This window comes from Podarcis muralis, chromosome Z (assembly GCF_964188315.1).
Source record: "Podarcis muralis chromosome Z, rPodMur119.hap1.1, whole genome shotgun sequence".
Lineage (NCBI taxonomy): Eukaryota > Metazoa > Chordata > Lepidosauria > Squamata > Lacertidae > Podarcis > Podarcis muralis.
Window position 1 is genome coordinate 16,600,814 of NC_135673.1, and position 14,930 is coordinate 16,615,743.

The 14,930-nt window shown below is 46.5% G+C and overlaps 1 protein-coding gene across 7 annotated transcripts in view; it reads right to left on the reverse strand.

Moving 5' to 3' along the window:
* Positions 1-3,291: 3,291 nt before the first annotated feature.
* SH3GLB2 (SH3 domain containing GRB2 like, endophilin B2) overlaps positions 3,292-14,930 on the reverse strand; it is a 50,169-nt gene continuing 38,530 nt past the window's right edge. For 4 of the 7 annotated variants that reach the window (XM_028714347.2, XM_028714346.2, XM_028714344.2 and 1 more), the window contains 5 exons: positions 11,491-11,580; positions 8,761-8,861; positions 7,512-7,526; positions 6,577-6,850; positions 3,292-4,799 (listed from right to left, as the gene is read on the reverse strand). In XM_028714347.2, coding sequence (XP_028570180.2) covers positions 4,692-4,799; positions 6,577-6,850; positions 7,512-7,526; positions 8,761-8,861; positions 11,491-11,580 — 588 coding nt within the window. In that variant the 3' untranslated portion in view covers positions 3,292-4,691. Of the gene's footprint in view, positions 4,800-5,916; positions 5,994-6,576; positions 6,851-7,511; positions 7,527-8,760; positions 8,862-11,490; positions 11,581-14,930 lie in introns of all 7 variants that reach the window. The other 3 variants (XM_077922573.1, XM_028714343.2, XM_077922572.1) reach the window with 2 other exon arrangements.

Sequence of the window (14,930 nt, forward strand, 5' to 3'; positions counted from 1 at the left end):
TTCGCTCTCTGTTTCCTCCCTTGCCCTTGCCTCTGCTCCTGAACCCCTGACAGATACTATCCCATAGCTTTAGGAAAGCTGAACATGTTTCTGCTCTTGGTTTTCTCACTATTCCTGGTTGTTGCATGAATTTTCTTTTATACCTTCTAAAAAGTTCTTCAGTGATTCCAGTTTGTTCTTCCAAAAAGGAAAGAATAAAGAAAAAGCTGAGTAACAATATTTCAGTATTCCCCCCCCCCCTTTATGCTCATAGATCAAGCTGCTTGTTGCTTTATGAACATGAGAAGGGGGAAATATTGAAATATTGTTACAGTGGTACCTCGCAAGACAAATGCCTCGCAAGACGGAAAACTCGCAAGACGAAAGGGTTTTTGGTTTTTTTAGTTGCTTCACAAGACGATTTTCCCTATGGGCTTGCTTCGCAAGACGGAAACGTCTTGCAAGTTTGTTTCCTTTTTCTTAAAACCGTTAATACAGTTGCGACTTGACTTCGAGGAGCAACTCATAGCACGCGGTGTGGTAGCCTTTTTTGAGGTTTTTGAAGACTTTGGTGATTTTTGAAGCTTTTCCAAAACTTTTCCAAAACCGTGCTTCGCAAGACGAAAAAATCACAAGACGAAAAAACTCACGGAACGAATTAATTTCGTCTTGCGAGGCACCACTGTATAGGTAAAGGTACCCCTGACCATTAGGTCCAGTCGTGACCGACTCTGGGATTGTGGCACTCATCTCGCTTTATTGGCCGAGGGAGCCGGCGTACAGCTTCCGGGTCATGTGGCCAGCACGACTAAGCCGCTTCTGGTGAACCAGAGCAGCGCACGGAAACGCCGTTTACCTTCCCGCCGGAGCGGTACCTATTTATCTACTTGCACTTTGACGTGCTTTCGAACTGCTAAGTTGGCAGGAGCAGGGACCGAGCAATGGGAGCTCACCCCGTTGTGGGGATTCGAACTGCCGACCTTCTGATCAGCAAGCCCTAGAATCTGTGGTTTAGACCACAGTGCCACCCGCGTTGAAATATTGTTATACAGTCTGCCTAATCTTGATAATAAAGTAAAAACACATTTGGTTAAGTGAATGTATATGATCTCATGTTTTTGTTGGTAATTGCAAATTAATTAGAGTTGTGGGTTTAAATGTTTTCTCTACAACCATCAGGATGCCAGTGCCCTGAATATAAAGAAAAGTTTCTAAGATTTTGCACATAGAGCTGATCAAATGTTGCTGTTAGTTTTTTTTTTCTTTTCCAGAGACAAGCTGTCCCATTGGCCCTTCCAGCCTGACGAAAAGAGACCTACTAGGCGTGGTTGGCAACCAATATATCCTATTACAGGCGAAGGAAAGATCCTCCTGGTTCCATATAGGCCACATGCCCTGGATGGCAAATCCCACCAAATAAGAGGATTTGATTGCAGAGCTGCATCACTGCATCAGGAGGAAACTGACCCTTTGGCCAGAAGCTGACAAAGTGGACGAAAGAACAAGGGAAACAGATCTCTTGATATTCTGAATGAAGACTTTGCTGCAGGGCTCACTACAGAAGAAAGCTTTAAGCTGATGCTGCTCGCCCAAGCAAGGGAAACGGACAAGATCCCAAGCTTCCCAGAACAGGACAGTCCTGAACCCTGGTGATTGGCAACACAGATGGCTAAATCAATTGTGAATAGCTGTTTGGCAGTGGGTACCACAGTGCAAATACTAGTAACCTCCGCACTTCTCACCTTTCGTACCCACCGATGTGTCCTTATAATGTAAGGCCAAGAAAATGGAAAGCCAAGAGAACTTGATTCCTTATTTTTTATGTTCGCGAAAGACCATAAATAGAATTGTAGAGTTGTAGACCCCCGAGGGTCATGTAGGTCAACCCCCCCGCAATGCAGGAATCTCGACAAAAGCATCCAAGATGGATGGCTATCCAACCTCTGCTTAAAAACCTCCAGTGAAGGAGAGTCCACTGCCTTCTGAGGGTGTCCTTTCCATGGTCAAACAGCTCTCAGCACCAGATAGATATTTCTTCTCACCAATATCACTTTTGTAACAGTTGAACTGAGAACTTTGCTCTTCTGTCTTCTTCAGGAATTAGCAACAGCAAACTACAAAATTGGAAGAGGGTCAGAGGTGACCAGCCACAAAAATTTGAAGCAACATTGCCAAGGCAATGAAACTGAGAATCAGCGCTGTGTAAAACATCTATGGAGGCCCATATTGCTTTTTTATTGGGTTTGCTCTCATACCAAGCTACAGGTTTCCTCGATTTTAGGGCCAAACTAATTCAGTGGTACCTCTGGTTGCAAACGGGATCCGTTCCAGAGGCCTGTTCGCAACATGAGCAGAACGCAACCCGCAGTGTCTCGTCTGCGCACACGCGGATTGCGATTTGCTGCTTCTGCGCATGCGTGTGACGTCTTTTTGCATGTCTGCGCATGCGGCGAAACCCGGAAGTAACCCTTTCTGGTACTTTTGGGTTGCCACGGGACGTATCCTGAAAGAACGTAACATGAAGCAGACGTAACATGAGGTATGACTGTACCTTCAGACCCTTTCACCAGTTACTTCAGATTTAAATAAAGGCAAGTGTTGGGTTTGTGAACGGATACAGCAGAACACAATGTACTGGTTTTGCTAATTACAGTCTTGCCTTTATTAAAGTATTTAAGTTTAAAGACTTTATTAAGACTTTAATAAAACCTTAATACTTGAATAATAGACAGTGAAAGATGATTATGTTATTACATGATAGTACAATGAAGACTGATCTGAAGAGCTAAATGATTTTGATTGGTTCAGGATGATGACACTGGGTGCAACTGCTAAGAGTGCTGTGCTGCTTTGGTGAGTGAAAATCACGTGTGTAATCTGGAAGTGTATACGAAACATTGCTTTGGCAGCCACTATGGACATTCATATTTCAGTAAAGGCCTATCTTTTCACTTGGAGCTATCCAGGTTGGTGGCCATCACTACGTCCTGTGGGAGTGAGTTCCACAGTCTAACTACACACTGTGTGAAGAAGTACTTAATTTATCTGTCCTGAATCTTCCAGTTAAGACACCATGTTGAAAAGCAGGGCTTTTCCACCTGTCAAAATTCTGTGTTCCTCTTTGAAGAGGCGGGAGCCCAGTCTTACAAATCTGTAAGCTCTTAGCTTGATAACATTACCTTCTGTGGAATTTGGGTATTGTGGAATTGATCATGTGCACACGCATGCGGGGAACGGACACACACACACACACACACACACACACACACACACACACACACTGCCCCAAAGAGAGCCAAGACAGAGGAGGTGTGCAGGCTAGGTGTTTTATTGGCAAAAGTCAACCATATGGTAGTGCTCTGAAATCTGTTACATCAGGATAATCCACAAAAGGCTCAAGATGAAAAAATAAAAGTTCAAAACACAAAATAAGCCAGCCAGGTTGTGTCAGCCCAGGAGCAGCAGGATGGAAGGTTTAATCTGCACTAAGACCTGTCCTACAAAAGAAAGTACCCTCCCCACCCTCTCAGACAGGTTCTTGTCTCCAGCAAGAGATTTATGGCTTACTTGATACCTGGGCCAGGTGAGAACTGGAGGAGGCCCATAGGTAAGGATGGGCTGTTTCAGAATACATCTTGCATTACTCCAAGAGTCTCCTGCCCTCATGGCTGGGGATATGCAAGCTGAACCAATGTGGGGCAGAATCGAAGGGCGTGTCAAGAAATTGAGCAGTGAACTCTGGTTATGAGCCTTGCCAGTTTCAACAGGGGGAGAGGATAAAGGTAGCTTTTTGAAAGGTGGAATGTTATTTTGGGGCGGGAAAGACAGTTGGAAATGTAAACTCAGAAATAACACACACACACAAACAAACAAATCAGCCCCACATAAAATCATAGCAAGTATTTTAAGCAGCGAAACCAGGCCAAGACAACTATAGCCCATTAATTTTTCAGTGTTTTTCATCTTCCTTTCATTGCCACAGCAATTGTTGGCAGGAGTCAAGAATAATGGGAGAAAGTGAGGATTTTGCCTTCCAGGATGTGCTACATATTCAGTTGGGTTGCTGACATTTACATCTCTTTACCCCCCACCCCCTTCATCCTCTGGTTGACTTATAGTTCATTTAAAACATTCTTCTTTGCAAGGGGACTCAAAAGGCTTGGCTTAAATCTGAAAATAAACCAGATTTTTGCTGCCACAGATGCCCAGCTCTCCCTACAACTGACTCCAGCAGAATACATAGAATAGTTAAAAGCAGGACCAGGGTGGGTAGGTTGTGGGTGGGTCAAAAACAATTGCGGGGACAAAAAGGACGGGGAAGACACAGCCTATTACAGGTGACTTCCATTAATTCCATTTGGTTTGACCCAAATAATTGCAGCAGAAACAGAGAGGAGGAGGAAAAAAGCAAGGGGCTAGTCCTCATTTCACCTGTCAGCCATCCTCAAAAGGGCTTATTGGACCAGAGAGGGAATCCAAGTTTGGTCCCACCAACTCTAGAAGCCAGTTGTGGGAATGGTTGACAGAGCCTTGGAAAGCTCATTGGTCGCCTCTGTGCCTTAATCCAAACACAGAGTGAGGGGGGGGGGGAATCTGACCCAGAAGAGAGCAAATGGCCTTAGATGGAAATACGTAGTCAGCAGCCTCTGAAAAACGATGTCAGGTCACGGGAAGGGTGTGTGACTTGCTTGGAGGATCCTCGGCAGGTGTGCTTAACTGAGAAGTTCCAAGTAGGTAACAGGGACTTTGCCCTTTTGATTGCCCCTCTCTCCTATGAGCCAGTCTGGGTCCATCCCTGGGAGGCTGTAGACAGTGATCATCTAACAGAGAGTTGTAGGCAATATGTTAGATGCAAACCATTAAAAAGGCAAAAGTATTTTGACAAAACTTCCTGCAGCATTAGTTTTTGTGGACTATAGTTCACAAAGTGTTATCTGGAGTTACAGATCTCTTTCTAAAATATATAAAATATATATGGTTGGCTGGGTAGGGGGTTATAAGACGTGAGATCAAAGGGAAACGAAATGCAGAAAATGGCTAATTACATACTTGAGAATATGAGAACAGCCTGCTGGGTCAGGCCAATGGACCATCAAGTCTAGCATCTTCTTCTCACAGTGGCAAACCAGTTGCCCATTGTGGGAATCCCACAAGCAGGATTCAAGCACAAGAACACTCTCCCGTCCTGTGGTTTCCAGCAACACTGCAGTTAGCGCTGCAGAGTGTTAGCTGGCAGGAGTGAGGCCTTGTCAGGATTTCACACCTGCGCTCGGAGATCTGCACTGGTTGCCCATTTGCTACAGGGTCAAGTTCAAGGTGTTACTGTTAGCATATAAAAAGCCCGTAACAACTTGGGACCAGTTTACAAGATCGCCTACCCTACATATGCCCATTTGAGCACTTCAAACGGCAGAAGTGGCATTACCAAAGGTGCCACAAAATATCCACTCTGCATTTGTAAGAACTTGATCTCTTAGTGTGGCAGCACATATACTTTGGAACTCCCTGCCTTTTGACACCAGCCAGGTGCCTTTGCCACACCCTTTTCGGTGCCTGCTAGAAAGGTTTTTATTTATACCCAGATGCTTAGAAAGCTAGTGTGAGTTTCCATCTGTTTTTACTCTATTGTTATTTTAACTTCAAAAATTAAAATTGTTAAGGGCAGTTTTATTGCTTTTATAAAAGGTAAAGGGACTCCTGACCCTTAGGTCCAGTCGCGGACGACTCTGGGGTTGCGGCGCTCATCTTGCTTTATTGGCCGAGGGAGCCAGCGTGCAGCTTCCGGGTCATGTGGCCAGCATGACTAAGCTGCTTCTGGCGAACCAGAGCAGTGCTGTTAACTTCCCACCGGAGCGGTACCTATTTATCTATTTGCACTTTGACGTGCTTTCGAACTGCTAGGTTGGCAGGAGCAGGGACCGAGCAACGGGAACTCACCCCGTCGCAGGGATTCGAACCACCAACCTTCTGATCGGCGAGCCCTAGGCTCTGTGTGGTTTAACCCACAGCGCCACCTGTGTGTAAAGAGAAGGAGGGGAAAGAGCCCCAGTTTACAAAAAAAATATTGCTTTTACAGTGGTACCTCGCAAGACGAATGCCTCGCAAGACGGAAAACTCGCAAGACGAAAGGGTTTTTTGTTTTTTGAGCTGCTTCGCAAGACAATTTTCCCTATGGGCTTGCTTCGCAAGACGGAAACGTCTTGCAAGTTTGTTTCCTTTTTCTTAACACCGTTAATACAGTTGCGACTTGACTTCGAGGAGCAACTCATAGCACGCAGTGTGGTAGCCTTTTTTGAGGTTTTTGAAGACTTTGGCGATTTTTGAAGCTTTTCCAAAACTTTTCCGACACCGTGCTTCGCAAGACGGAAAAAATCGCAAGACGACAAAACTCGCGGAACGAATTAATTTCGTCTTGCGAGGCACCACTGTATATTTTTTGTAAACTGGGGTTCTCCCCCCCCCTTCTCTTTACAATCAAGTGGTGTATAATTTTAAATAAATAAATAAACAACACAACACAACACAACACAAACAGCCTCGTCCCTAAACCACATTTTGTCTGTAGCATCATTTGGCAGAAGAGAGAGAAACACCAACCTCATCTGAAAGCAGAGACAGCTCAGTGCTGTCTGAGGCTTCATAGTCATAGAGGACCCGGGCCTTCCGTGTCCCACTGGCAGGGGGCTTCACATCACTGGGGTTCAGGGCTTCAACAGCAGGGGCCGAGTTGGGTGCTCCAATGACAGTGGGCACCACCGGAATGATTGGTACGGCTGGGCCTGTGGCAGCACCTGCAGCAATGGTGGTGGGTGAGGCAGTGGCTGGTGGAGGTGAGGTGGACTCTGCGTTGCCCACAAAAGTTCCAGGAAGCCTTTGCAAGGCAGAGGAAAGAAAAGGGAGAGTAAGAGACAGGGGTGATCGGGCCTGAGCCCATCACACAACAGGTACCTCTACTTCATTTATTAACAGGTTGGTCAGGCGTTTCTCCCATGCAAAGCAGGATAAAATAAAATAAAAGGCTATCAGAAAAGTGACACATCTGTCATCTTTGGCACCTTCAGAAGAGCTTCAACTTTCAACAGTCCTTTTTAAAGCTGAGGTCTATCCCAGTCTGTGTCTTTATCGGAATTGGTTTCCAATATGCTTTTTATCGCTTGTTGTTTGAGGCCCTAGACTCCTCAGGGAGGAAGGCCACGGTGGAAGTGCCATTAATTTATTAACTTACAAACAAAAGCTTTAAAATGCACATGTTAAGAAAAAAGATGCCCACACCCATAAACTCAACAGGAAACCTTTATCCATAGTTAAGGAAAACTCTTGGAGTTGGGTGGGGGGGCAGCCCAGTGTCCCCCTGAGAGGTCACTTCTGTAAAAGCAGGGATCACAGAAAAGCAGCCTTCTCTAGTGGAGCTAAGCAGTGTGCCATGAATGCAAAAGGCAACACAATGAAGACACTTTGCCAAGGGTTCTTCCCCCTTCATCTGTCCTAGCCTAGCTCTCTATTACCCAGAATGTCTTTGGTCTTTTACTTACATTTCTCCTCTGGAACTGAAAGCACGGGAAGAGAAAGGGACAGAAGAAGACAGCCAATGAACAGCCCTCCTGCGTCAAGAAAAGTTGCAGGACCAACCCCAGAGAGCAAAAGCAGGGAAGCTTTCCCAGCCCAAGGCAGGTTTCTCTTTGGGGCAAACCTTTGAGGGCTGCATGCCGGAAGTGAACAGGGCCAGAGGCCTGGAGGAGGATGAGCTGCGGGTGTGACTCTTACCTCTGTGCAGTAGGGTAAATTTATTCATGTAAAATAATAATTCAGTCATGAAAAATTCGGTGGCATGTGCATACCCTTCTCTGTCCTCCATCCAGGCAGCCAACAGGTATCAGAGTTCAAGGACACATCCCAGACAGGTAAAAACACTCAAGGGAGTGCAGAGTGCTAGTTAGGGGTGTGGCTTGCAGAGAGACCCAAGGACCAGACACGAGGTCTTGAGGGCCGCATTTGGGTCCCTGGCCTGAGTTCTGCTGCCTATGTCTCAAAGCCACCTGAGCAACAGAAGGGGGCTCCTATGAGGCTTGTCATAAATACTTATTTCATGCATCCAAATCCCTGCACGCTGGTTTGGTTGGCACAATGCATCAAGCCTCGAATGAAAAAGAAACGTGGTTTAATGTGAATGGGCGGCAGGTGCTTGGTCATGGAGGAAAACAAACCACAAGACTGAGCTGGGGGCAGGCAGGACAGTGGCTAGCAGACCCCTGCAGTAGGTAAAGCCAAATCCACCCCCATATATTAAAAAGGAGGAGGGTGGAACAGTTAAGAGTCATGGAGCTAAGAACAATGGATGGTGCTCAACTGCCCTGTCCCATCAGCTCACGGATTTCCACTTGTGCAATGGGACTTTCCACTCTCTCCCCCCCCCCCCACATAGGCCCCAGGCCCTGCCCAAATCCCCTCTGATTGGTTGGGAGGACCTCTGGAATAGATTTAGGGTGTGGGTGGTGGTGGAGAATGTTCTGCTGTGCAAGGAGAAATCCCTGCACTGGAAAAAGGAGAGACTTAGCCCTGTGCTGAATTAAACCCAAGGTTTAATTTAAAGACATTTAAAGAAGTCTAACTCCACTTTAAAAGTAATCATGGGAACTGTAGTTCCCAGCACCCTTCACAAACTACAGCTTGCAGTATTCTCTTTTTCTGGGGTGGGGAATGGTATGAAAGGGCTGTAAATGTATGGTTGCTGTTGTGACCCAAGTTTCCAAATGGACGCATCTCGTTGGGACAGCTTGTTACCTTCCCAGCTGCTTCTGCAGGTCCAACATGTACTGGTAGCATTGGGCATAGTATGTGGCCTGAGCTTCAGCAAACTCATGAAGACAGCGAAGGTGATTGACCTGAAGAAAGAAGGAGAAAAATGGTGAGGTCCTGGGATCCAGGCACTGAGGAGGGGGATCTATTGGCAGGCTTCCCATCGAGGCATCTGGTTGATCCAGCTGCAAGGCTTATCTGGTTTTCTTTTTCCTTTCGTAAAATAGTTTTTATTCATTTTCATTTTTAAGCTGTTTGATATGGTTGCATTTAGATCTATCTTTGTCTGCATTAGAACATATGGCATGCAACAATTACATAAAATAAAAATAAAACCCTCAAACATTTCTGAATACGTTAACAAAGTTGTGTCAAAGTATATATGCCAAAATTATTAGTTTCTACAGCTATGAAATGACATGAATTGCTTAGACTTGTAACCATTAGTAAAATGTATTCTGCATCAACAACAATTATAATTTATAGGAATTTGTAAGAGGGGAGGATTTTTTTTTTAAAAGGGTTTGTGCACACCAGACTTTGCTGTAAACTATGGGTACTATTCTACCATATGCCTCATTATTTGTGTAATCAATAAAAGTTACAGTAGGCTGCATAAAAAAGTTGTGTTTCTTTTGGCCTCTTGCTACTTTTAATATTTGTGTAAGTTTTCCCAATAATGTTGTTTGCCAAATTGCATTATGCCATTGCTCCATAGTTAATAATTAATCCGTGATAATGATTTCTGTGTCCTGGCAATAGTTGCTCTTGTAGTGGTTAACAGATATGTTATAATAATAATAATAATAATAATAATAAGAAGAAGAAGAAGAAGAAGAAGAAGAAGAAGAAGAAGAAATTTTATTTATATCCCACCCTCCCCAGCCGAAGCCGGGCTCAGGGCAGCTAACAACAAGCAAATAATCAAACAATCAAATAATCAAACATTCTAAAAACATTTCATTATAAAAATTAATTAAAATCAAATTAATGGCAACCGTTAAGCAAAATTCTGTGCAGGTTGCCAGAGGAGGGAGTCAGGTTGCGCCCTGACCTGGTGGAACAACTCTGTCTTGCAGGCCCTGCGGAAAGATGTCAGGTCCTGCAGGGCCCTAGTCTCTTGTGACAGAGCGTTCCACCAGATTGGAGCCACAGCTGAAAAAGCCCTGGCTCTAGTTGAGGCCAGCCTAACCTCTCTGAGGCCTGGGACCTTCAGGTTGTTTTTATTTGCAGACCGTAGGTTCCTCTGTGGAGAGGCAGTCCCGTAGGTATGAGGGTCCTAGGCCGTATAGGGCTTTAAAGGTTAAAACCAGCACCTTAAACCTGATCCTGTACTCCACCGGGAGCCAGTGCAGCTGGTATAGTACCGGATGAATGTGATCTCGCAGCGAAGACCCCATAAGGAGTCTCGCCGCGGCATTCTGCACCCGCTGGAGTTTCTGGGTCAGTCTCAAGGGCAGCCACACATAGAGCGAGTTACAATAGTCCAGTCTGGAGATGACCGTCGCGTGGATCACAGTGGCTAGGTCAGGGCGAGAGAGATAAGGGGCCAACTGCTTAGCTTGGCGGAGATGAAAAAATGCCGCCTTTGTTATAGCTGTAATCTGCGCCTCCATAGAGAGGGAGGTATCGAAGATTACACCCAAACTCTTGAAGGACGGTGCTGGCACTAATTGCACCCCCGCAAGAGATGGGAGTTGCCTCCTCAATCCCATATCGTCCCGGCCCAGCCAGAGGACCTCTGTCTTCGAAGGATTTAACTTCAACCAGTTCCCACGTAACCATCCAGCCACAGGTTCCAGACATCTGGTCAGTGTGTCTGGGGCCGAGTCAGGATGGCCATCCATCAACAGATAGAGTTGGGTGTCATCGGCATACTGATGGCAACCCAGCCCAAAACTCCGGACAAGCTGGGCGAGGGGGCGCATAAAGATGTTAAAAAGCATCGGGGAGAGTATCACACCCTGAGGCACTCCACACACCAAGGAGTGGCGCGATGACAATTCCCCCCAAGCACCACCCTCTGTCCCCGACCAGAGAGAAACGAGCGCAGCCATTGAAGGACTGTGCCCTGAATCCCCACGTCGGCAAGGCGGTGGTCCAGGAGTTTGTGATCGACCATGTTGAAGGCTGCTGACAGGTCTAGAAGAATCAGCAGCCCCGACCCGCCTCAATCCAGCTGCCTGCGGAGATCATCTGTTAGGGCGACCAGAGCCGTCTCGGTCCCATCACGAGTGCGGAAGTTCTTTGTTTCTAATTTGCAACATAATGTTGCTGTACAAATTAAGTAATGCCAGTATTGGGGCCATGGGACTGTCTGCCTTGTAATCAAAGATATTTCTGTAAGTACATTTCCCCATAACTTTTCTATTTTTTGGACACTCCCACCCCACGTGCTGATATGTCCCTATAGTGGGACATCTTCTCCAACACATGGGAGAACTGTTTGGTTTTATACAGGCTAGGCATCTAGGTATTTAGAACCTACCTACATTATAGGCTCTATATTTATTTTTGAGAACCAGGTGGAACTGTAATGCAATAATGGGGGAGAGGCCTGGGACCAGAACCTTTGCCCATTTTGTCCAGATCTTGAAAGTTGTACGTGTGAATGGATTTGTTTTAACAATGGAACAATGGAACTGTTTTAACGATGAAGTGCTGTGTGCCTCTTGGCATGAACAGCAACGCAATGTCTTTTCCAGCGAGACTCACATGTGTGCTGCTTATCCCTTCCAGGAGGAGACGGGTCACTTCTGCCTGCCGGTCAAACTCAGTCTGGGCCATCCGCAGCTCGTGTTCTGCCTACAGAGCAAGAGAGTGGGGTGTCATTGGAGAGGAGAGATGGGGAGCCACAAGCCTGGGAATCAAATGTGGATCTCTAGACCTTTCAAACTGGCCCTTGGACTCTTGCCCAATTAGACTCCCTTTCACCATCTGAACCCCCCTCACAGCCACTCCTTGAGAGCTTTTGCCTGGTTGGAACAAGTCGTTGAACTGTAGTAATGCTTCTTTTCTTGCCTAGATGGAGGGTGTGTGTATAAATCCTCTGACTTTTGCTGAAATGGCTAGAAACTGGATGAGAGGAGGCGATAAATGAAAGTGAGGGCCACCTCCTTTGCTGTGCCAGCTTTCGGCTCTGGCCCCATTGGCCACTCCCATGCAGCCCTTGGAATGTTGCCTATTTGGGAATATGGTCCTCTGACTGAGAAGGTTTCCCATCTCCTATCACAGAGGGTTCGGGGAGCAAGGGAAAGGAGTCAACAAGCTGGAAAAAGCTGAACACACAGCCTGATCTTTTTGCTGGTTCGTTTCCGGGCCCAAATGAAGGTGATCAGGCTATTGTTTGAAGCACAGAACAACTCAGGCCCCAAATATCTAAGGGATTGCCTTCTTCCTTACAGACCTATAGGACATTTAAGATCAGCAGATTTTGGTAGTTCTGCTGCCCTCAGAAATGCTGGGGAGGCAGCCCCAGGGAGTGCCTCCCCCAAGTTATGGGATTCCCTCCCCACGGAGATGCTTCAGGAACTTTCCCTGTAAAGTTTTTGTTGTATGCTGAAGATGCACCTCTTTGCCCTGACCTTTAACCCTTGAGATTTTTTTTTTTTTTTTTTTTTAGGACCCACCTTATTCTTATGATTGTAGTTCATTTGTTTTAAAATATTGCATTTTAAATAGTTTTGACCTGCCCTGGTTGCTTAGGGTGAAGGGTGGATAATAAATAGCTTTGATCTGTGAAACTGGCGCTGTTACAGGTGCCACGTAATACCAGTTTCACTTGTGCAAGAACTTGATCTTTTAGTATGGCAGCACCTACAATTTGGGACTCCCTGCCTCTTGCCATCAGGCAGGCACCTTCACTGTACACTTTTCAGTGCCTGCTAAAAACATTTTGGGTTAGGCAAAGCCCGTCCAGATATGCAGAATGTTGGCTTGTGCCTTAATCTGGTTTTACTTTATTGCGGGTTTTATTTTTAATTTTTAAAAAAAACATTTTCACCCATAATTTCCTTGTTTTATTCTTTTTGTAAATGGCTTCAAGGGTTTTCCTTACAATCAAATGGTGCGTAGTTTTCTTGAAATAAAATAGTTGTGAATGGGAAAATCACTGCTACGTCATTCCCCTCCCCCCTGAACAACCCCTTTCTCCACTCCAAACGTTTCATTCTGGGGAAAGTTCAGCCCTTACAAGAGTCAGAGCACATAAGCCAACCATCCTAAACTGCGGGACATCCGCCCAAGAAAGAATGGCAGCAGCAGGGCTCCTTCATTAAAGAGGTTTAGACAGCATTAATATTCTATTGTTTCAGAGGGCCCTGGGGAGAATAGATCGTTACCGGTCCCTATGCTTTTGCTGCAGCTGTTTTAATTACATTCAAGTTGTGAAAGTTTTCACATCTCCTTCTGCTGCCTTATGGAGCTTGATGGTAGGGGCATAAATGGGTATATTAAAAAATGTGTGCTCAATGGTCCTGAGTAGAAATAAAATGAATGAACAGGATGCATCCCGTGCAGGCACTGAGCAGTATATTTGTTCCTGTGAGCAAAATGTTTTCTGCTTGCGGGATTTTGTTGTGAGCGAGAATACAGAAAACGAGTTCCTGGTCACTTTGCTGAGCGACTGAGAGCACAACCTGTTGTGCACTGACTTTCCCCTCTAGCGCGATTGTTGCATTGGAGTTCTCTGTTGCGCAATGCAGAAACTCTCCCCAGCTGCCATGGGAAGAAGAGACAGCAGGAATGCTTTAAGGGCAACCAGCCTTACTGCCCAGAACTTTCACCAGCAGGAGGCATCCTCCACTGGGCCCACTTTCCTTTTAAAAGGACATTGGCCACAAGGGGGCAGCAACATGAGTTTTCCCACAGTGAGTTTCCCGAATGATGCTCTGTGGAGGGTCATTGTGGGTCCTGCAACTGCCTGGTGAGCCCATCTAGGAATGCCAAAATAAGTGAGGGCACCCCACTCTGCAAAGCAGCTCCTAGAAGATGTGTTGTCATCAGCTACGGAGAGGAAAAACAAATACGTTTAGGAAGCCACCCTCTGTCAATAAACTTGTCCAGCCTCTCTGAAGATTTTGTGGTACTAAGATTCATGAGCAGAGTCACAATTTCTTGGCCTTTTCAACCTTCATATCCGTTCGTTAGCGGGGGCAGGGGTTCCGTGGTCAAAGTGCCAGCCTAACGGAGCAAAAAATGGAGGCGGAAGGATACCCACAGCTTAGTGATAAAGCAGGCAATGTCTATGCAGAAAGTCGAAGGTTCAGTCCCCAATGACTTCTCCAGGTAGGACTGGGAAAGATTCCGTCTGCAACCCTGGAGAGAGATGCTGCCTGTTGGTGTGAGCAATACTGAGCTGTATGGACCAAAAGGTTCTCCTTTCCCTGACAACTGCACACACTTTCCTTTCATCTTCTTCCTGTGATGTCACAGCAATCACCTCTAGATCCACATAAGCACTTAGGGCAGACCCCGTGCTGCCACTCCCCACCCCTTCCCTGGCACCAGTGGGAAAATCTGCTTCCACCTTCCTTCTCTGATGTCAGAACATGCACACCACTCACCTCTGAGAAGAGCTCAGCCCACTTGGAAACAAAGCACCCATCCCCTTTGACATGTTTAGGCTTCCGCACTCTGACGTCACAGAACCTGAACCTTCCACACACCAGGCCTCCTCCTGTGACCTCACAGCATCCACACAGAGCCCTGACCACCCGCCTGCCAGCCATTGGAGCCCCCAGCCCTTTCATCAAGGCATGAATTGCCTTGCTCTGACAGCCTAACACCGCCCCTGACCTTGCTGGGCACTCTTGCCTCCAACCAGTAAGATGCTGCAGTACCTGCACTCACACAGGGACCTTCCGTGATGTCAACAGCATCCCCAACCCACAGGACCCACTTTTGTGACATCACAACACCCATGCTCACACAGGGGCCTTCTTCGATGGCCCAACAGCCACACTCACACAAGGTCCTTCTGTGGTGTCATGGCACACACACACACACACACACAGAGGCACATGCACCTCCCTGTCCTGGTCCCTCCCTGCCAGCCTTCCCTAGAACAGGATCCCTCCACTGGGACTTCCACCATCTCTCAGCTACACTGACTGGCAGCAGTGGCTTTCCAGGGTTTCAGGCTTGTATCTCTCAGC